Raw genomic sequence first — 21621 nt, forward strand, 5'->3', positions numbered from 1 at the left:
GGCAGTATGTGTTGAGGCAGTATGTGTTGAGCGGTATGTGTTGAGGTAGTGTGTTCTGATCGGTATGTGTTGATATCCTTCCTGTTTGGCCCTGTCCGGGGGTGTCCTCGGATGGGGCCACAGTGTCTCCTGACCCCTCCTGTCTCAGCCTCCAGTATTTATGCTGCAGTAGTTTATGTGTCGGGGGGCTGGGGTCAGTTTGTTATATCTGGAGTACTTCTCCTGTCCTATTCGGTGTCCTGTGTGAATCTAAGTGTGCGTTCTCTAATTCTCTCCTTCTCTCTTTCTTTCTCTCTCTCGGAGGACCTGAGCCCTAGGACCATGCCCCAGGACTACCTGACATGATGACTCCTTGCTGTCCCCAGTCCACCTGGCCATGCTGCTGTTCCAGTTTCAACTGACCTGAGCCCTAGGACCATGCCCCAGGACTACCTGACATGATGACTCCTTGCTGTCCCCAGTCTACCTGGCCATGCTGCTGCTCTAGTTTCAACTTCCACCTGACTGTGCTGCTGCTCTAGTTTCAACTGTTCTGCCTTATTATTATTCGACCATGCTGGTCATTTATGAACATTGAACATCTTGACCATGTTCTGTTATAATCTCCACCCGGCACAGCCAGAAGAGGACTGGCCACCCCACATAGCCTGGTTCCTCTCTAGGTTTCTTCCTAGGTATTGGCCTTTCTAGGGAGTTTTTCCTAGCCACCGTGCTTCTCCACCTGCATTGCTTGCTGTTTGGGGTTTTAGGCTGGGTTTCTGTACAGCACTTTGAGATATCAGCTGATGTACGAAGGGCTATATAAATAAATTTGATTTGATTTGATTTGATTTGTTGAGGTAGTATGTGTTGAGCGGTATGTGCTGAGGTAGTGTGTGTTGAGCGGTATGTGTTGAGGTAGTGTATGTTGAGCGGTATGTGTTGAAGTAGTGTGTGTTGAGCGGTATGTGTTGAGGTAGTGTATGTTGAGCGGTATGTGTTGAGGTAGTGTGTGTTGAGCGGTATGTGTTGAGGTAGTGTATGTTGAGCGGTATGTGTTGAGGTAGTGTGTGTTGAGCGGTATGTGTTGATGTAGTGTGTGTTGAGCGGTATGTGTTGAGGTAGTGTGTGTTGAGCGGTATGTGTTGAGGTAGTGTATGTTGAGCGGTATGTGTTGAGGTAGTGTATGTTGAGCGGTATGTGTTGAGGTAGTGTGTGCTGATCGTTATGTGTTGAGGTAGTATGTGTTGAGCGGTATGTGTTGAGGTAGTATGTGTTGAGCGGTATGTGCTGAGGTAGTGGGCAGCATTGGGGTGGGAGGTCCTACTACTCCATTGAAAAGATTGGATAGTTTGAAGGAATAGCTCCACCTTTCCTCTTACCTCTTGGATACACCTATCCAATCCTCTCAGATCTGGTGCCAAGGGGGTAGAGGCTAGGGGTCAACCAGGTTTTGGTGAGGTGGTGTAGGGCATGGTTGAAGCAGGTAGGGTAAACAAGGGTACCTTTTCCCTTTGTTCTCTCCCAGGCGACCCTGCTTGTCCTTAGAAACCAAGATTGGGTGTGGCCTGGGCTGACAATATGGCGACCCATCCTTGGTTTCTGAGGCTGTGCGGACTTACACATTTACAACCCTTCCAAGAGCTGTTGGGTATTATTTTTTGTGTTATGCAAGAACAATGTTTATTTGCATGTAGAAAAATGCATGTGAAAGCATTGATAAAATGACTTGAGAGTAGAGATCAGCCCACCAACAGGGATACAACATTCCAGTTATAGTCAGTACTACCCAGTCAAACACACTTCCTGCACATCTCATCCGTTCCATTTTTGTAAGCAATGTTTCTCTAGCTACAGTCTGTCTCTATCTGTCTGTCTATGGCTGCCTATGTCTAGCTACAGTCTGTCTGTCTCTGTCTAGCTACAGTCTGTCTGTCTCTGTCTAGCTACAGTCTGTCTCTCTATGTCTCCCTCTGTCTGGCTCTGTCTGGCTCTGTCTAGCTACAGTCTGTCTCTCTATGTCTCTCTCTGTCTGGCTCTGTCTAGCTACAGTCTGTCTTTGTCTAGCTACAGTCTGTCTGTCTATGTCTAGCTACAGTCTGTCTGTCTCTGTCTAGCTACAGTCTGTCTCTCTATGTCTCCCTCTGTCTGGCTCTGTCTAGCTACAGTCTGTCTCTCTATGTCTCTCTCTGTCTGTCTCTGTCTAGCTACAGTCTGTCTTTGTCTAGCTACAGTCTGTCTGTCTATGTCTAGCTACAGTCTGTCTGTCTCTGTCTGTCTATGGCTGCCTATGTCTAGCTACAGTCTGTCTTTGTCTAGCTACAGTCTGTCTGTCTCTGTCTAGCTACAGTCTGTCTGTCTCTGTCTAGCTACAGTCTGTCTCTCTATGTCTCCCTCTGTCTGGCTCTGTCTAGCTACAGTCTGTCTCTCTATGTCTCTCTCTGTCTGGCTCTGTCTAGCTACAGTCTGTCTTTGTCTAGCTACAGTCTGTCTGTCTATGTCTAGCTACAGTCTGTCTGTCTCTGTCTAGCTACAGTCTGTCTCTCTATGTCTCCCTCTGTCTGGCTCTGTCTAGCTACAGTCTGTCTCTCTATGTCTCTCTCTGTCTGTCTCTGTCTAGCTACAGTCTGTCTTTGTCTAGCTACAGTCTGTCTGTCTATGTCTAGCTACAGTCTGTCTGTCTCTGTCTAGCTACAGTCTGTCTCTCTATGTCTCTCTCTGTCTGTCTCTGTCTAGCTACAGTCTGTCTCTCTATGTCTCTCTCTGTCTGTCTCTGTCTAGCTACAGTCTGTCTCTCTATGTCTCTCTCTGTCTGTCTCTGTCTAGCTACAGTCTGTCTCGCTATGTCTCTCTCTGTTTGTCTCTGTCTAGCTACAGTCTGTCTCTCTATGTCTCTCTCTGTCTGTCTCTGTCTAGCTACAGTCTGTCTCGCTATGTCTCTCTCTGTTTGTCTCTGTCTAGCTACAGTCTGTCTCGCTATGTCTCTCTCTGTCTGTCTCTGTCTAGCTACAGTCTGTCTCGCTATGTCTCTCTCTGTTTGTCTCTGTCTAGCTACAGTCTGTCTCGCTATGTCTCTCTCTGTTTGTCTCTGTCTAGCTACAGTCTGTCTATGTCTAGCTACAGTCTGTCTCGCTATGTCTCTCTCTGTTTGTCTCTGTCTAGCTACAGTCTGTCTATGTCTAGCTACAGTCTGTCTCGCTATGTCTCTCTCTGTTTGTCTCTGTCTAGCTACAGTCTGTCTCTCTATGTCTCTCTCTGTTTGTCTCTGTCTAGCTACAGTCTGTCTATGTCTAGCTACAGTCTGTCTCGCTATGTCTCTCTCTGTTTGTCTCTGTCTAGCTACAGTCTGTCTATGTCTAGCTACAGTCTGTCTATGTCTAGCTACAGTCTGTCTCGCTATGTCGCTCTCTGTCTGTCTCTGTCTAGCTACAGTCTGTCTATGTCTAGCTACAGTTTGTCTATGTCTAGCTACAGTCTGTCTGTCTATGTCTAGCTACAGTCTGTCTATGTCTAGCTACAGTCTGTCTATGTCTAGCTACAGTCTGTCTATGTCTAGCTACAGTCTGTCTGTCTATGTCTAGCTACAGTCTGTCTCGCTATGTCTCTCTCTGTCTGTCTATGTCTAGCTACAGTCTGTCTATGTCTAGCTACAGTCTGTCTATGTCTAGCTACAGTCTGTCTGTCTATGTCTAGCTACAGTCTGTCTATGTCTAGCTACAGTCTGTCTATGTCTAGCTACAGTCTGTCTATGTCTAGCTACAGTCTGTCTATGTCTAGCTACAGTCTGTCTGTCTATGTCTAGCTACAGTCTGTCTATGTCTAGCTACAGTCTGTCTATGTCTAGCTACAGTCTGTCTATGTCTAGCTACAGTCTGTCTGTCTATGTCTAGCTACAGTCTGTCTCGCTATGTCTCTCTCTGTCTGTCTATGTCTAGCTACAGTCTGTCTATGTCTAGCTACAGTCTGTCTATGTCTAGCTACAGTCTGTCTATGTCTAGCTACAGTCTGTCTATGTCTAGCTACAGTCTGTCTATGTCTAGCTACAGTCTGTCTCTGTCTTTCATTTTTTTACATGTTTTATTTGACCTGTATTTAACTAGGCAAGTCAGTTAAGAACAAAATCTTATTTTCAAGGTTAACTGCCTTGTTCAGAGGCAGAACAACAGATGTTCACCTTGTCAGCTCGGGGATTCGGTCTTGCAACCTTTCGGTAACTAGTCCAACGCTCTAACCACTAGGCTACCTGCCGCCCTACCACCTGTCTATGTCTAGCTACAGTCTGTCTGTCTCTGTCTAGCTACAGTCTGTCTCTCTATGTCTCTCTCTGTCTGTCTTTGTCTAGCTACAGTCTTTTTGTCTTTGTCTAGCTACAGTCTGTCTGTCTATGTCTAGCTGCAGTCTGTATATGTCTAGCTACAGTCTTTCTGTATCTGTCTAGCTAGAGTATATCTATGTCTAGCTATAGTCTGTCTGTCTATGTCTAGCTACAGTCTGTCTCTGTCTAGCTACTTTCTGTCTATGTCTAGCTACAGTCTGTCTCTGTCTAGCTACTTTCTGTCTATGTCTAGCTACAGTCTTTCTCTGTCTAGCTACTTTCTGTCTATGTCTAGCTACAGTCTGTCTCTGTCTAGCTACTTTCTGTCTATGTCTACCTACAGTCTGTCTCTGTCTAGCTACTTTCTGTCTATGTCTAGCTACTTCCTGTCTATGTCTAGCTACAGTCTCTCTGTCTAGCTACTTCCTGTCTATGTCTAGCTACAGTCTGTCTCTGTCTAGCTACTTCCTGTCTATGTCTAGCTACAGTCTGTCTGCTGTTCTCACCTGCTACTGATTGCAGTTAACGGCTGAGCTGCTTGATGTCTTCTCTATAGCAGCCTATAAGGTCTGTTTAATCTTAATCGTAATGACATGGCCAGCTACCAAACTTTGCTGTCTGATTGATAGTGTCTCTGTACAGCAGCACAGGGGCTCTGGTGGCTCTGTGTGTATGTGTGTGTGTGTGTGTGTATGGTTGTGTGTGTGTGTGTGTGTGTGTGTGTTGTTCTATCAGTTGGAGGAACTGTGCCATTCTAATGGAATTCCTGTACAGTTTGTCTTGTTGGATGGATGTTTTCCCTCCGGCTAGGCCAGAGAGACTCTGGAACATTGACAGTGTGTGTGTGTGTGTGTATGTGTATGTGTGTGTGTGAAATCTCACTGAGCACTTCAACAGGAGCAGACTGGCGAGCTCTCAGCCTGCTTATCTTTTATTGCTGAAGGCACATGATTGTTGTTAGAGCGTCTGTATGTCTTCCAGTGCTCTCTGTTGTATTACTCCTCTCTTCTGCTGTGCGTTCTATAGATTACCATTTGCTTAAGCTTCAGAAGTTCCTTATTGTCAACGTCTCAGCTGCAAGGCCTAAACAAACATTTATGACCATAATTTCTATACAGTTCCGGTAATAATGTGGTGTGCTTCCTGCTTCCCTCGGATAGGAAAGAGAAGAGCCACGGGCAGTAATGTGGTTAGGGAGTTAAGACTGCGCTCCAACATACACAGTGTTGCTATTGGGGGGTCCCTGGTTTGTCAGGTGGTCTCAATTATGTAACGATGTGCCCTGAGAGTCAGGAAGCAAGTCCAGGAAGAGAGTGTTTTATTAAATAAACACAACATAATACGAAATAAGAAACACGAACAACGCACAGACATGACACAGGAACAGAAACAATAACGCCTGGGGAAGGAACCAAAGGGAGTGACGTATATAGGGAAGGTAATCAGGGAGGTGATGGAGTCCAGGTGAGTCTGATGACTTAGGTGTGCGTAACGATGGTGATAGGTGTGCGCCATAACGAGCAGTCTGGTGACCTAGAGGTCGGAGAGGGAACACACGTGAGAGTACCCCATCCCCGACGCGCGGCTCCAGCCGCAAGACTCCGACCAAAATGAAGATCCCAGGGATCAGGAGCGGACCGGTCACCTCTACTGAGGCGCGCAAAACCTGTCAGTCCGGCTGAGCATGTCGACCTAGAGCGCCGGAGAGAGAGCATACGTGATGGACCCCCACCCCCAAGTCGAATTTGGCTCCAGCCGCAGGATGCCAACCAAAGGAACGATCCGGGGTTCAGGAGCGGACAGGTCACCCTGGTTGAGGCATGAGAGCCTGACGAGTTAGCTGAGGCAGGGGAGCCTGGCAATCTGGCTGAGGCGTGAAAGCCTGACGAGCCGGCGGAGACAGGGGAGCCTGGCGATCTGGCTGAGGCATGAAAGCCTGACGAGCCGGCGGAGACAGGGGAGCCTGGCGATCTGGCTGAGGCATGAAAGCCTGACGAGCCGGCGGAGACAGGGGAGCCTGGCGATCTGGCTGAGGCATGAAAGCCTGATGAGCCGGCGGAGACAGGGGAGCCTGGCGATCTGGCTGAGGCGTGAGAGCCTGTAGCGGCTCCTGGACCTGACGTCATTCCCACCAAAACGAAACAACAACAAAAAACACTCCCTGATGCTTCCCTTAGGTGAGGCGTTATTCTGTAACGATGTGTGCTGAGAGTCAGGAAGCAAGTTCAGGGAGTGAGTGTTTTAATAAACAAACACAACATAATACAAAATAAGAAACACGAACATGTAGGGAAGATAATCAGGGAAGTGATGGAGTCCAGGTGAGTCTGATGACGTGCAGGTGCGCATAGCGATGGTGACAGGTGTGCGCCATAACGAGCAGCCTGGTGACCTAGAGGCCGGAGAGGGAACACACGTGACAATCTACACAAACAAAAAAGAGCCAACTGGTTGTAAAAGCCTGCTAACTCATTGATCTGGCTGCACTCCTTATTCTCTCTCTCTCTCTCTCTCTCTCTCTCTCTCTCTCTCACACTGAACTTTTTGGGGAACTCTGCTTGTGAAATGTTCGGTAGTTTAAGGGTCAATGAAACCATTTGTTTATTTATAGCCATGAGTCCACAGTAAATCATTAGCAAATAGACAGGGATAGAATGTCAAAAGTGTCTTCCCCCACCATAGATATGACCCACCAGAGGAACACTTCTCGTAGGATGCTGTCAGGATGGAGGATTGGCCAGCGTGTGTGTGTGTGTGTGTGTGTGTATGTGTGTGTGTGTGTGTATGTTTGTGTGTCTGTGTGCGTGTGTGTGTTCTTGTGTATCTGTGATTTCCTTGACACGCATTAGCGTGTCTCACACCTCTGTCCACACTTTCCTGTACTGACTGACAACAGCTGTTGTCCCAATACACCTCATCTACAGGGACTTCAAACCACACTGTGTTTGATCAGCACACAAGACAAATAAAGGCAAGACAAGGACCTCTTGTCTGTCCCCATAGTGAGCCATGGTGGAACTCAGATCCATCTAACAACGGCTGGAGTGATTAAGCTAGAAAGCTTGAATGCTACTCCATATGCAAGTGAGGAAACAAACTATGACTTTGTGCAAACATTTAACATTACTCTATGCACATGTGGGTTTGAAATGGAGTGAGCTAAATATCTAAATGAGGAAATAACTCTCTTACATGTTGTGTATGGTTGATTGAGACAGCATGATCGTGTTAGCATTGAATGATACCTCTTTTAAAGACATTCCTCACTGGTGATGCACAAGATCACTATAAAAAGGACCTGGTAGGAGTCATTATACCAGCACCAAGGAGCCTGAAGTTTCTCATTCCTGACTGACTCTGTCAGCATCGCCATTTAATTGGAAATACCTGCTGACGTTCACATGCAAAGTAATGACCGCAATTTAGGAACAAGCATCTGTCTGTGGAGTGATGAAAAGAGTGGTCAGAACGTGACAGTACCCCCCCCCCCAAAGGTGCGGACTCCGGCCGCAAAACCTTGACCTATAGGGGAGGGTCTGGGTGGACGTCTGTCCGCGGTGGCGGCTCTGGCGCAGGACGCGGACCCCACTTCACCATTGTCTTAGTCCGCCTTATTGTCCGCCTCCGTGGCTTTCTCACCATGGCCACCCCTCTCAATGACCCCACTGGACAGAGGGGCAGCTCGGGACAGAGGGGCAGAAGCTCTGGACAGAGGGGCAGAAGCTCTGGACAGAGGGGCAGAAGCTCTGGCGCCTCTGGGCTGAGGGGCTCTGGTGCCTCAGACTCCGGCAGCGGCGCCGGACAGGCGGGAGACTCCGGCAGCAGCGCCGGACAGGCGGTAGACTCCGGCAGCAGCGTCGGACAGGCGGGAGACTCCGGCAGCAGCGCCGGACAGGCGGGAGACTCCGGCCGCAGCGCCGGACAGGCGGGAGACTCCGGCAGCAGCGCCGGACAGGCGGGAGGCTCCGGACGGGCGGGAGGCTCCGGCAGCGGCGCCGTACAGGCGGGAGGCTCCGGCAGCGGCGCCGGACAGGCGGGAGGCTCCGGCAGCGGCGCCGGACAGGCGGGAGGCTCCGGCAGCGGCGCCGGACAGGCGGGAGGCTCCGGCAGCGGCGCCGGACAGGCGGGAGGCTCCGGACAGGCGGGAGGCTCCGGCAGCGGCACCGGACAGGCGGGAGGCTCCGGCAGCAGCGCCGGACAGGCGGGAGACTCCGTCAGCAGCGCCGGACAGGCGGGAGACTCCGGCAGCGGCGCCGGACAGGCGGGAGGCTCCGGCAGCGGCGCCGGACAGGCGGGACCACCTGCAGGGAGGAGACAGAGAGACAGCCTGGTGCGTGGGGCTGCCACAGGAACCACCAGGCTGGGGAGACCTTCAGGAGGCTTGGTGTTAGGAGGAGGCACCTGAAGGACCGGGCTGTGGGGGAGCACTGGAGCTCTGGTGCGCAACCTTGGCACCACTTCCCCAGGCTGGACCACTACTCTAGCCCGGACCCTCCAGAGTGCAGGCACAGGTTGAACCGGGCTGTGGATAACACGCACCTCTCCCCTAGGCTCCACTCCCACATTTGCCCGGCACGAGGGGAGCGCAGGCAGAGGACGCACTGCACCCTCCCAGCGCCCCGGAGACACAGCACGCAGAGCCGGCGCAGGATAACCTGGACCAAAACTGCGTACCGGCGACCAGACCCGCTGAGCAGGCACCATACGCCCTGGCTCAATGCCCACACTCGCATGGCACTTTCGGGGGGCTGCCCTATAGCGCACCGGGCTATGGGCACGCACTGGCGACACCGTGCGCTTAACCGCATAACACGGTGCCTGACCAGTAATGCGCTGCTTATAATAAGCACGAGGCGTGAGCTCAGGTCTGCTACCTGGCTTAGTACCACACCTCGTCTGCCCCCCAAAAAATATTTTTTGGGGCTGCCTCTCGTACCTGTCGCACTGCCGTGCTGCCTCCTCATATCGCCGGCTCCTCTCTCCGGCTGCCTCTGTTCTCCTAGCTGCCTCCACCTGTTCCCATGGAAGGCGATCCTTTCCCGCCAGGATCTCCTCCCAGGTGTAGCAACCCTTGCCGTCCAATACATCCTCCCATGTCCATTCCTCCTGTGATGCTGGCCGCTGCTGCTGCTGTCGTCGCTGCTGTTTACCACGCCGCTTGGTCCGAGTTGGGTGGGTGATTCTGTAATGGATTTCTTCATCTGAAGGAGAGGCGGACCAAAGCGCAGCGTGGTAGTTATTCATATTCTTTAATTTATAAAGAAACTACACATGAGATAACAAAAACAACAAATGTGAGAAAACCTAAAACAGTCCCATCTGGTGCAAACACAAAGACAGGAACAATCACCCACAAACACACAGTGAAACCCAGGCTACCTAAGTATGATTCTCAATCAGAGACAACTAATGACACCTGCCTCTGATTGAGAACCATACTAGGCCGAAACATAGAAATACCCAAATTATAGAAAAACAAACATAGACTACCCACCCAACTCACGCCCTGACCATACTAACTAAATACAAAACACAGGAAATAAAGGTCAGAACGTGACAGTGCTTTTACCGGGCTCTTCCTAACCAAAGTGTATGGTTAGGAAGCTATATTATGTAGCTAGCTAGCTTCCCCTGTCCCTTATGCCTAGCTTCCAGCTACATTGGCCCCGGCAGATGAACAACAGGACTGAGGTTAGAACATGGTTTAGTTTTCTCTCTAGAAACAGAGTCATCAAAGCACTACTGGGTCTGTCTTCAAGCTGGATCTATCTTAAAGATGGCCCTTTGTTGGACAGCTGGGACGTCTACAAAGTGAGGGGAAGTGGACTCACTGAAAGATTGGAGGACTTCAGATCCTCAAAAGGTTCTACAGCTGCACCATTGAGAGCATCCTGGTTACATCACTGCCTGTTATGGCAACTGCTCAGACTCCGATCGCAAGGCACTACAAAGGGTAGTGCGTACGGCCCAGTACATCACTGGGGCCAAGCTTCCTGCCATCCAGGACATCTATACCAGGCGGTGTCAGAGGAAGGCCATAAAAATTATCAAAGACTCGAGCCACCCTAGTCATAAGACTGTTCTCTCTGCTACCGCACGGCAAGCAGTACCTAGGTCCAATAGACTTCTAAACAGCTTCTACCCCCAAGCCATAAGACTCCTGAACATGTAATCAAATGGCTACCCAGACTATTTGCATTGTCCCCCCCCTTTTTTACACTGCTGCTATTCTCTGTTTATTATCTATGTTTATTATCACTTTAATAACTCTACCTACATGTACATATTACCTCAATTACCTCAACTAACCATTGCCCCCGCACATTGACTCTGTACCGGTACCCCCTGTATATAGCCTCGCTATTGTTATTTTACTGCTGCTCTTAAATTTTTTGCTACTTTAATTGCACTGTTGGTTAAGGGCTTGTAAGTAAGTATTTCACTGTAAGGTCTACTACACCTGTTATGTTAAGATTTCCTTCATGCCTGAGGAAGAAATGTCTTACAAGACAGAGGGGAATGAATCAACCGAAGAAGGAGAAGCTCCAAAGCTCCACGGTTTACAATGGATTTGGGTTCAGTTTTGCTTACAGTGCAGTTTGTAGGCTATGAAAACGGAGGTTTTGGCTTTCCTTCTTTCCCCAGATGTCAACGAGTGCTCGACTGCTAACGGCGGCTGTGAGGGACATTGCTGCAACACCATTGGAAGCTTCTACTGCAAGTGCCCCAGGGGCAGTCGTCTGGGCCCGGATGGAAAGGCCTGTTTGGGTGAGAAAAAGGGCAAGCTGGGTCTCGTGTGTGTGTGTGTGTGTATGTGTGTGTGTGGGATGGGGGACGGATAGAGAAGATCAGGCATAGGTTATCCACCAGTGTCCTCTTGCTGGCTCTTCAGACAGAGACACAGGAAGAGACAGAGACACAAAAAGCTTAGCAGACCACACACATACAGGGAACACAATCAGTACAGGCATGGAGATCTGGTCAACTCGTAAAATCAAAACCCTGCCTGTTTGTTTTGACAGAAACATGCTGAGTTAGCTGAGTTGGCTGAGTTAGCTGACAGTGCTAATGCCCAGTTGCTCTGAGGGGGTGCAGGTGTCAACAGGTGCCCCTAGCCTTTGACCCCTGACATGGGACGTTGTCACTTTCTAGTGAGGGTTTGAGCAATGGTGTAGGAGTCTGTAAGAGCCATGTTCCAGGGCTAGTGTGCTCTGTAACAACTTTGATGGGCAAATAACAGACCCTTTTTGATTCTGGAACAGAGCATGCCAGTGCTAAATGTTTCTGTCTGCAACCCTCCACATAGGATGGTGTTAATCTATGGAGAGTGGAGCGTGGGAGTTGAGAGGTGCGGGATGGGCAGAAACCTCCCCAAACAGCTGTCAAGAGACCATTGAGACAGATGTGGGTGTCAGACAGATGTGGGTGACAGTTCAAGACTGTCACACAATGGCATTCAGACAATATTCAACCCCCAACCCAACTCCCAGAGTCTCAGCCTCACGTCTGAATGAAAGATTTCCTTTGTGTCCTGCTGAAATCCTCTCACACGGCGAATCTTAAGTATATTACCCTCCAAACCTTCACTGAGTCTATTACCATTCAGGTATTGAGAAAAGCCCACTAAAGAAAGAAGTCTTTTGAAAAAAAGAACAGGGTTCAGAACAACAGTTTAGGATTTTCTTCCTGACTATGTCATCCACCACAGGGGACGCTGGGAGTTCCTTTATCCTCACTCAGCGAGACAGCGGATTGCTCTAAATGGATTGGCATTGTGGATTTTCAGTCCTTCAACCTGATCACATTAATCTATGTGCCGGTTATGACAAGGCTCCTTATACGGCAGACAGCCCTCCTCTTTGACCCTCCTTAGCCTCTTCTAGTGGAAGTTACTTCATTAAAGTAGCATTTAGTTCATTATGAGGAGAAGTGCATTCCCACAAGCTGAGACTGCTTTGTTGAATAGGAATTGCCCTTAACCCCAGTTCTGGAATCTGATTACCTTAGCCCCAACCCATTAGGGGGGTGAATATATGTCTGACTCTGTATCAGTGCTACTGTCATGACCAGTAGTAGCCTGCAGTGCAAAGCCCATATGGACTAGGGATTAGCAGGAACCAGGAAGTAGTTGAAACAGCTCGACTCTGATGTGTTCTCCAGATGGGTAGTAAACGTTGACTTTCCTTGGAGAAGCACTCAGCAATGTTGTCTCCTCATCATGCCTCTGCTCCCTGGAACATGGAACAACATGGAACAACATGGAACATGTGCCTAATGTATCACATGTGAATGGTTCTGGAATGGTCCTAAACACTCAGGTCTGCTGCATAGTGGACAACCTGTGTTGAAAGAGTGTCAGTGGTGAATCGTCATTTCTAGAGCCAGAGGAATTCCTGACCACATGACCTGACCAGGAAGAACTCTGGACTCCAATTATAGGGGTATAAGTAGAGCCCATGAGGTTTTACTAATCCGGCCACGTGGTCAGAACATACTCCAAGTCATTACAGTTAACAGCAAAGCGCTGTACGAGAACTTCCACTGATGAAGAGAATGCGCGTCCCAATTGGTGATTTCATATTAATGGTTGATTTAATTGTATCAAAATGGTGTGTTCGTCTATAAAGGGGTCATAAACATTGTGTTCTTAAAACAGTCTCTCGTGAAGTCATCACTTCCATCACCAAGCCAACCTTGTTATTGCGTCAGGGACCAACTATGCTTCACAGAGCTTGATGTCAAACAAAAGAGAACTTCAGTGCCGAAATCTTTTTACCACATTCCTACGTTTGACACGGTCGTGAGTCATGACAAGCATCCCGATAACTTGGGCCTTAACGCTCTCCTCTGGAACACCCATGAAAACTTTGCATCTCAAACGGCATCCTATTCGCTATTTAGTGCACTACTTTTGACCAGGGCCCATAGGGCTCACATCAAAAGTAGTGCACTATAAAATTAATATTGTGCCATTCATGACGCAGACACTGTAACACACATATGAGAATCCTAATGAATGTGGTCTGTGTGGGTTCATGTCTGTTAGAGTGCTCAAGTCACAAATGTTGTCTAAAGGTTTGTGTAGTATTCCATCATTATAAAGCATTCCTTCAAACGCCATCAAAACACCTCATTGTTCATTAATGCCCATATGGGGGAATTCATTGGCACAACCTTCTCCTATCAACATGGATTTGTTCTGCAGCAAGTGTCTGAGAATATTGTCTGCAGACCTGGGTTCAAATAATATATGAAATCATTTTGAATACCTTTTTCTGCTTGCCTGGCTCAAGGGAACCAATGGAATACTAGCAAAAGTGCAAACTCCGCCCATATGGCACTCAAGTTAGGCTCAAGTGAATGCTCATTTTAAAATACTTTTTGAACCCAGGTTTGATTGTCTGCTCTGTAGATGTGAATGAGTGTGAGGAGCTGAATGGCGGCTGCCAGCAGACCTGTGTGAACACGGCAGGCTCCTACCACTGTGAGTGCAGTCAGGGCTTTCGCATGCACACTGACGGAAGGACCTGCATTGGTGAGTAATGACCATGTGAGACCAGATTTGATCCCGGTCGTTCGCACAACTCAAGATTAGGCATTGATTTACGCATTGAGAGCTAATACTCCAATATTCAGGTCTCAGTCACGGTTACTCATTACCTGCAACCTCTAATTATCCAATTTCCAGTCTTTAGAGCTTCCTGTAATCACACGTTTCCATTATGGCGGTGTGAAAAGATGGTGCTGGTCCACAATATGGCTCTTCCTTCTTTGAATTCATATTTTAGTGACCAGTCTCTAGGAAGGGTGACACATTTACTCACCAAATGGTGATCAAAGACTACATTAGCGAAAGTACAGATGTAGGATCTTAATTTGAGGTAGTTTGCTACAGCATGAAGATATGTTTTTCTCTAGTCTGTCAGTCAGTCCTGTGTTGTTCAATTATTGTGTCTGTCTGTCTGTCCCAACTATGAAGCTGTGAACTCCTGCTCAGTGAAGAATGGCGGCTGTGAACACAAGTGTGTGGATATGGACAACGACCACTACAAGTGCGAGTGTCGTAGGAACTACCAACTGAAGAGGGATGGGAAGCACTGCGAGTGTGAGTCCTGACTAGATTGGATATGGTGCTCTGACTTCCCTACAGCTTACAATAGTAGTCACTTTATGTTAGAATGGAGAGCAAAGAGTTACATATAAAGAACAGGAGGCAGTTTTCAGTCATAGCGTGACCAGGATATGACTATGTAAAACTGTCTGCCCCATGTCTGTCTGTCTGTCTATCAGTTAGGGACCCCTGTGTGGACAGGAGTGCAGGCTGTGTCCAGCTGTGTCATTTTGTGGATGGTCGAGCAGAGTGCAGCTGCAGACCTGGGTACTCGCTGGCCGGTGACCGCCAGGGCTGTGAGGGTAAGAGCCAGTGGTGTAAAGTACTTAAATAAAAATACTTGAAAGTACTACTGTCATGGAAATTCTACACAGGTACACTCGAAGTCAATCATTGTTTATTATCAGCGCGCTGGAGATGTCAGTCAGGAGCTCCACTGGGGCAGTCCCATTAGGTATCTTATATACAGATTAGTTATTTTTCCATGATTGAGCTTATTAAAAAAAAATTGTTTAACTAGGCAAGTCAGTTAAGAACATATTATTATTTACAATGACAGCCTACCGGGGAACAGTGGGTTAACTGCCTTGTCCATGGGCAGAACGACAGATTTTTACCTTGTCAGCTCAGGGATTCAATACAGCAACCTTTCGATTACTGGCCCAACGCTCTAACCACTAGGCTACCTGCCACCCCTTATTCATCATTCATAATCATCAACATTTGCCTCATTCATGTGACCGACCAATTCTGGGTCTTGCATGTGACAGACCAATACCCCATGAGGCTTCTTCTCTCTAAGCTGAGACCTCAAAACTGAGATATCTTTCGTTCTCAAAACAAGGGTCTGGGCATACTGCCAAATTGCAGATATTGATAGTGAGAATTCGATCACAGAAATTGGTTATTGGAAAAGCACCAATATAAAATATTCCATCATCTTGTGTTAATGTGTGTTAATAATCATTAAATTTTAAGGTAAGCATTAGATTTTAACTTCTGTATCCTATTTCTATTAAAGTAAGGGAAATCAACACATAAAATCAGACACTTCATCATTTCAAACCCTTCATTCTGGGTTATACAATCTAATTAGTATGGTAATACTATCATCATAATAAAAGGTTACACTTCTATTAACGGGAGTGAATGTATCAAAAATACACACACATACACAGCATGTTAAATAACAATTTAGAACTAAGAAAAAAAATACACGCTGCAACCCATTTGGCAATTTGGGATCCTCAACTTCCAAACAGGGATTCCAACCAAGTTTCAAGTGTCCTTCTGGTTGTGGGGAATTATTCTTAGCAACAGTGGCAATGTATTCCGCGAGATCAGTCATATTAGAAGAGTGATCTGGGACAGAAGTACAACATTCATCGTCAATGATTGCACAAGTTCCCCCTTGACCTGCCTCTGTTTTGCAGAGCCTATTGATGCAATTGTTTTAGTGTTGCCAATTTTCTCTACATCTCTAGAGATCTCCTGAATTTGGTTTAGGGCATATGCATATTGACTTTCACAGGGAAAAGAGAGAGCACATATTCTAACAGTTTCAGATCAACCTTGATAAGAATGAGATTGAGGTAAGGTGGATGGCCCAAAGTGGATGGCCCAAGCTACAATCTAGTGGCTCTCCTCACATTTTAGAGGCATAGCTCTGTCTCTAGAAGCCTCACCTTTCCAAATCATAATTAGAACTTGTGATAAATTATCCTACCCAAATTTAGAATGACAGCCCTTAGTGCTTCACGTTGGTTCTATCACTTTAATTTAAGACCCTCAATTTAGCACACACCGATACTGGCAGAATGTACATTTACATACAGTATTTTCATCTGATATTTCTAGCGTTAACTATTATCATCACAGCCCTCATTTGTGATAATGACAGATTGATATCTCAATGCATTCTTAGTCTAAATTACTATACATTTCGCAGTGTGCAGACCTCCAAAAACAACATGATATCCCAAAATAATCATTTTGGAGAAGCCTAAATCAATTTGGGTACGGTTGACGACCCCCCTCCCTCCCGGGACTCATTCTTCTGTCATTTGTTCATGTTCTTTTTTATATAGTGTTTCAGTTCGTCCTCCCAATGACATATGGCCCTTGATAATGTCTCACCGTAGTCGGCACTGTCCTTTACAGTACATTATGCCTTTGTCCATTTTCCTACCAGTACACCAGCAGCATGAGAGAAGTTTGGACGGGATCTCTCTCCATGCTCACTCCACGTGGACTCATGTCGCACTCTTGAGAGAAAAGACATGAGAGAAAAGGCAGTTAATAGCTTTGACTGGATGCTGTGTACAGGTTGCTGGTGTCATGACGTTGGCCTAATGGGGGAGGTTTATGACCCCCATAAATACCTTTCCCCTTTTCTCTATCTCTACTCTATAGAGTTGACTCTAGTAAAGCCTTTGTTAACATTGAGAGAGAGTCTGGTGACGTCATAAAAGATGGGAAACGGAACCATATTTCGGTAATCCAACCAGTTGAAAGTATGCGTTAGGACTTGAATATGATGTCAGTTCAGTTGGCGTCTGAGACATGATTACTGATGATAGGACGACATAAACTGTATCTCGGAAAATCTACACATTCTAGTTGTCAGATTCACATGGAATTGGGCAATTTAAATGTTTAAATATGAAACTATTTGTGAAAAGATGAAATGTAATTTTTAGCTTCTTAATGAGAGGACGGTTTGTCAGAAGAACACCACTCTGCTCACTCAGAGGCCCCGCCCAAGTGAACAGACATGGGTTGTAAACTATGAAACGCGCCCTTCTTTCACCACTATATAAACCCGTTGACGAAAATTTTACTTCCTGTTTCAAGGACGCGAGGACTTACCATCCCCACGTTGAAAGGACAAAGACCACCTACAGAACTAAGCCATCCTCAGCAAGAACCTAACGAAATTAGCATCAAATTTCAATGTGAAGGTGACGACCTAAACGCAGGAAGGATGAATTTCGACTATACCAGCCAGAATATATCATGAGCTTAAAGTATGGCAACTTAGTATGAACTTTGAACTCTTATTCACTAAAGAAGTGATACCTGCTAGCCGTTGCGTTAGCGCAGCAACTGTAGATGTGGGCTAGGAGAGGACGGACAGAGTATCGGTCTACCACACGATAACGGTACTACCAAGTATCCATTCTACCACCAGACATTCTTCAAAGGACAACCAGGCCTCCCATCTACGACCAATCGATCGAAGCGCAGCTCAGAGTAAATATTTATTGCATTTTCCTTTTCCAAATGGGCGGCAATTTAGAATGCATAAGATACTGTATTTACGATAGCATAGCTTCTCCCTTTGTTACTCAGTCTTCCCGCTCTTTCAATCAAACTCAAACCCCTTTCTTTGTGTAACCAGCCGTCATGTCGGTTCCGTCCGCTAGGGACGTTTTCCTTTATGACATAATTTGTAATCAATGTATGATCCATTCTGTGTAGATGTAATTCTGTGTGATTATTTAGGTATTTAGTAAATAAATAATTAATCCAAACTTTGTATAGCTGATTCAACATGTTAGCCAGGGTTCGTGAAGATAACCAAGAATTCACAACTTTCAGATGAGATTAAATAAGGTGACGATTAATTATTGACTGCCATTGATGTTAAAAATGACTAGGTCTTTAAGTTTATTTGGAAGAGAACAGCTCTATAAACATTCTTTCGTGGTGCCCCGACTTTCTAGTTAATTACATTTACCCGATTAGCTTAGTCAGGTAATATTAATTACAGAACAATTATTTCATAGAATAGCATGTCATATCACTTAATCCGGCATAGCCAAAGACACGACACTGGCTTGGACTCAAGTCTCACGGTGGAAGTGGTGAAGGACCATACTGAACGCCATTGTTGCCATTACATCAGCCGGTTAGGGGGGGGGGGGTTGAAGTTCACAGTGTTCTTGGTCAAATGATCCATTCCATGCATCTCTATACCATCTGTGGTCACCTTCACCATAACCTCAAGAAAGGACAGACCAGAACAGCAGTTGGATTTAGGGCATTCCAGACAAATTATTTACTCTATGACATTATTACCACTACTATCAATGTTCTTAATACAGATGTCTAAGACAAATGTCAAATAGAATAACAACACACAGTTGAAACTATTCCCCCTCCCAAATTGGTTTATACTCCCCTATCATCTCACCGCAGAGATACAGGGTCAGGGAGTCAGAGGGAGAAATCCCAACCCTCCAGCAGACCCAATCTGGTGAGATGTGTTTTTGAAACAAGACAAAGACAAAGTAAACAAAAAAACAGCAATACACTTCTTCATATATCACTCGATACAATGGTAATTCCCCCTTTGGACACATGACTCACATCATCATCCATACATCCCAAAAAAACAACACTGCCTGTTAAATCAAAATAACAAATACAATTACACTGACAACCCTTGATGACTCCATCTTAACTTAATTATATCCCATAAATTAATGGTAAAATAGACTAGAGACAGGTGTCCCTCATTCAGGAGCAGCGCTCTGTCTCTCTCCTTCTCGTTTTCCGAATCACACATAGGACTGTTGATAAATTATAAACCTCTTCCTAATTATTATTGTTTCCATATTACATTTAAATGTCATGCAATGTCGCCAGTCTTTCTAGTGAGGGGGATCAGGCCTCACCAGAAAGTCAGAACAGAGGTCAGAGGTCAGTCAGCCCTATTAAGTGAGTGTTTGTTTCCCTGTCACTCAGACATTATTTAAAGATATTTCAAACATCAGGTTTAAATTTAGGCTTTTATTAAGATAATTTACATGTGCAACCAAAACTGACAATAGAAACTTCAGAAAATGTCATTTGTGTGCCCTTTAAGGTGCATCCTTTCTAACCTTACAAGACCCCACACCATAAATCAAACAGAGTATTAACACCATAATAAATATTCAAAACACGTGGGTTGTGTGTGGGTGCTGGTGTGTGGGTGGTAAAAATCATAGGTTAAAAGCAAACAAAACTGCCAGGCCTTGCTTAATTTGGGAGCTCCCTTAACAGCTGGATCCGGGTACCTTTAACTGCTCTCCTAAGGCACTTGCCTAAGGAAGCCAAATTTCAGCTACTGATAGTGAGGATTCGTTCAATCAGTCACTTGCATGAACACAGAGCACAAACATAGAACACAAACACAGACATTGGTTATTAGAAAAGCACCAACATAACATTATCCATCACACTACTTAAGTCGTTTTTTCGGTATCTGTACTTTACTATTTATATTTTTGACAACTTTTACTTTTACTTCACTCCATTCCTAAAGAAAATAATGTACATTTTCCCTGACACCAAAAAAGGACTCGTTAATTTTAAATGCTTTTCAGAACAGGAAAATGGTCCAATCCACACACTTATCAAGACAACATTCCTGGCCATCCCTACTGCCTCTGATCTGGTGGACTCACTAAACACACGTTTCATTTGTAATGATGTCTGAGTGTTGGTGTGTGCCCCTGACTATCCGTTAAAAAAAAATGGTTTAATAATGCCTTCTGGTTTGCTTTATATAAGGAATTTGAAATTATTGTACTTTTCCTTTTGATACTTAAGTATATTTTAGCAATTACATTTACTTTTGATACTTAAGTATATTTTAAACCCAATTCTTTTATACTTTTACTGAAGTAATATTTTACTGGGTGACATTCACTTTTACTTAAGTCATTTTGTATTAAATTATGTTTACATTTACTCAAGTATGAAAGTTGGGTACTTTTTTCCCCACTGGTAAGAGCACACACAAATGTGGCTCCCAGGTGGCGCATTGGTCTAAGGCACGGCATTTCAGTGCTAGAGGTGCCACTACAGACCCTGGTTCGATTCTGTGCTCGATCACAACCGGACCTTGTCGGGAGTCTCATAGGGCTGTGCACAATTGGCCCAGCATCGTCCGGGTTAAGGGAGGGTTAGGCCATCACTGTAAATAAGAATTTGTTCTTAACTGACTTGCCTAGATAAATAAAGGTTACATTTTTTAGCCAGTGCAATCAAAAAGTACTCAAACCCATTCACATTTTCCACATTTTGTTACATTGCAGCCTTATTCTAAAATAAATTTAAAATAGTTTTTTTCCCCTCATCAATCTAAACGCAATACCCCATAATTACAAAGCAAAAACAGGTTTTTAGACGTTTTTGCAAACTTGATCACGTTTACATAAGATTCAGACCCTTTAACTCAGCCCCTTTGGCAGCGTTTACAGCCTCGAGTCTTCTTGGGTATAACACTATAAGCTTGACACACCTGTATTTTGGGAGTTTCTCCCATTCATCTCTGCAGATCTTCTCAAGCTCTGTCAGGTTGGATGGGGAGCGTCGCTGCACAGCTATTTTCAGGTCTCTCCAGAGATGTTCGATCGTGTTCAAGTCCGGGTTCTGGCTGGGCCACTCAAGGACATTCAGAGACTCTTGCGTTGTCTTAGCTGTGTACTTAGGGTTGTTGTCCTGTTGGAAGGTGAACCTTTGTCCCCAGTCTGAGTTCCTGAGCACTCTGGAGCATGTTTTCATCGAGGATCTCTCTGTACTTTGCTCCATTGATCTTTCCCTTGATCCTAATTAGTCTTCCAGTCCCTGCTGCTGAAAAACATCCCACATCATGATGTAGCCACCACCATGCTTCACCGTAGGGATGGTATTGGCCAGGTGATGAGCGGTGCCTGGTTTCCTCCTGACATGACGCTTGGCATTCATCAGACCAGAGAATTTTGTTTCTCATGGTCTGAGAGTCCTTTAGATGCCTTTTGGCAAACTTCAAGTGGGCGGTATGTGCCTTTTACAGAGGAGTGGCTTCCGTCTGGCCACTCTACATTAAAAGCCTGACTGGTGGAGTGCTGCGAAGTTGGTTGTCCTTCTGGAAGGTTCTTCCATCTCCAAAAAGGATCATTGGAGCTCTGTCAGAGTGACCAATGGGTTCTTGGTCACCTCCCTGCCCAAGGCCCTTCTCCCCTGATTGCTTAGTTTGGTCAGGCCAGTTCTAGGAAGAGACTTGGTGGTTCCAAACTTCTTCCATTTAAGAATGATGGAGGCCACTGTGTTCTTGGGGACCTTCAATGCTGCCGACATTTTTTGGTACCCTTCCCCAGATCTGTTCTTCGGCAGAATCCTGTCTCTGAGCTGTATGGACAATTCCTTCGACCTCATGGCTTGGTTTTTGCTCCGACATGCACTA

General features: G+C 46.1%; 1 protein-coding gene across 1 annotated transcript in view; it reads left to right on the plus strand.

Annotated features, from left to right (window-relative positions):
• Nucleotides 1-21621, plus strand: part of LOC109905593 (multiple epidermal growth factor-like domains protein 6) — an 83928-nt gene that overhangs the window by 25214 nt on the left and 37093 nt on the right. Inside the window, exons 5-8 of the mRNA XM_020503053.2 lie at nucleotides 10940-11062; nucleotides 13707-13829; nucleotides 14274-14399; nucleotides 14585-14707. Coding sequence (XP_020358642.1) covers nucleotides 10940-11062; nucleotides 13707-13829; nucleotides 14274-14399; nucleotides 14585-14707 — 495 coding nt within the window. The remainder of the gene's footprint in view (nucleotides 1-10939; nucleotides 11063-13706; nucleotides 13830-14273; nucleotides 14400-14584; nucleotides 14708-21621) is intronic.

The sequence above is a fragment of the Oncorhynchus kisutch genome, linkage group LG15 (assembly GCF_002021735.2).
Source record: "Oncorhynchus kisutch isolate 150728-3 linkage group LG15, Okis_V2, whole genome shotgun sequence".
Lineage (NCBI taxonomy): Eukaryota > Metazoa > Chordata > Actinopteri > Salmoniformes > Salmonidae > Oncorhynchus > Oncorhynchus kisutch.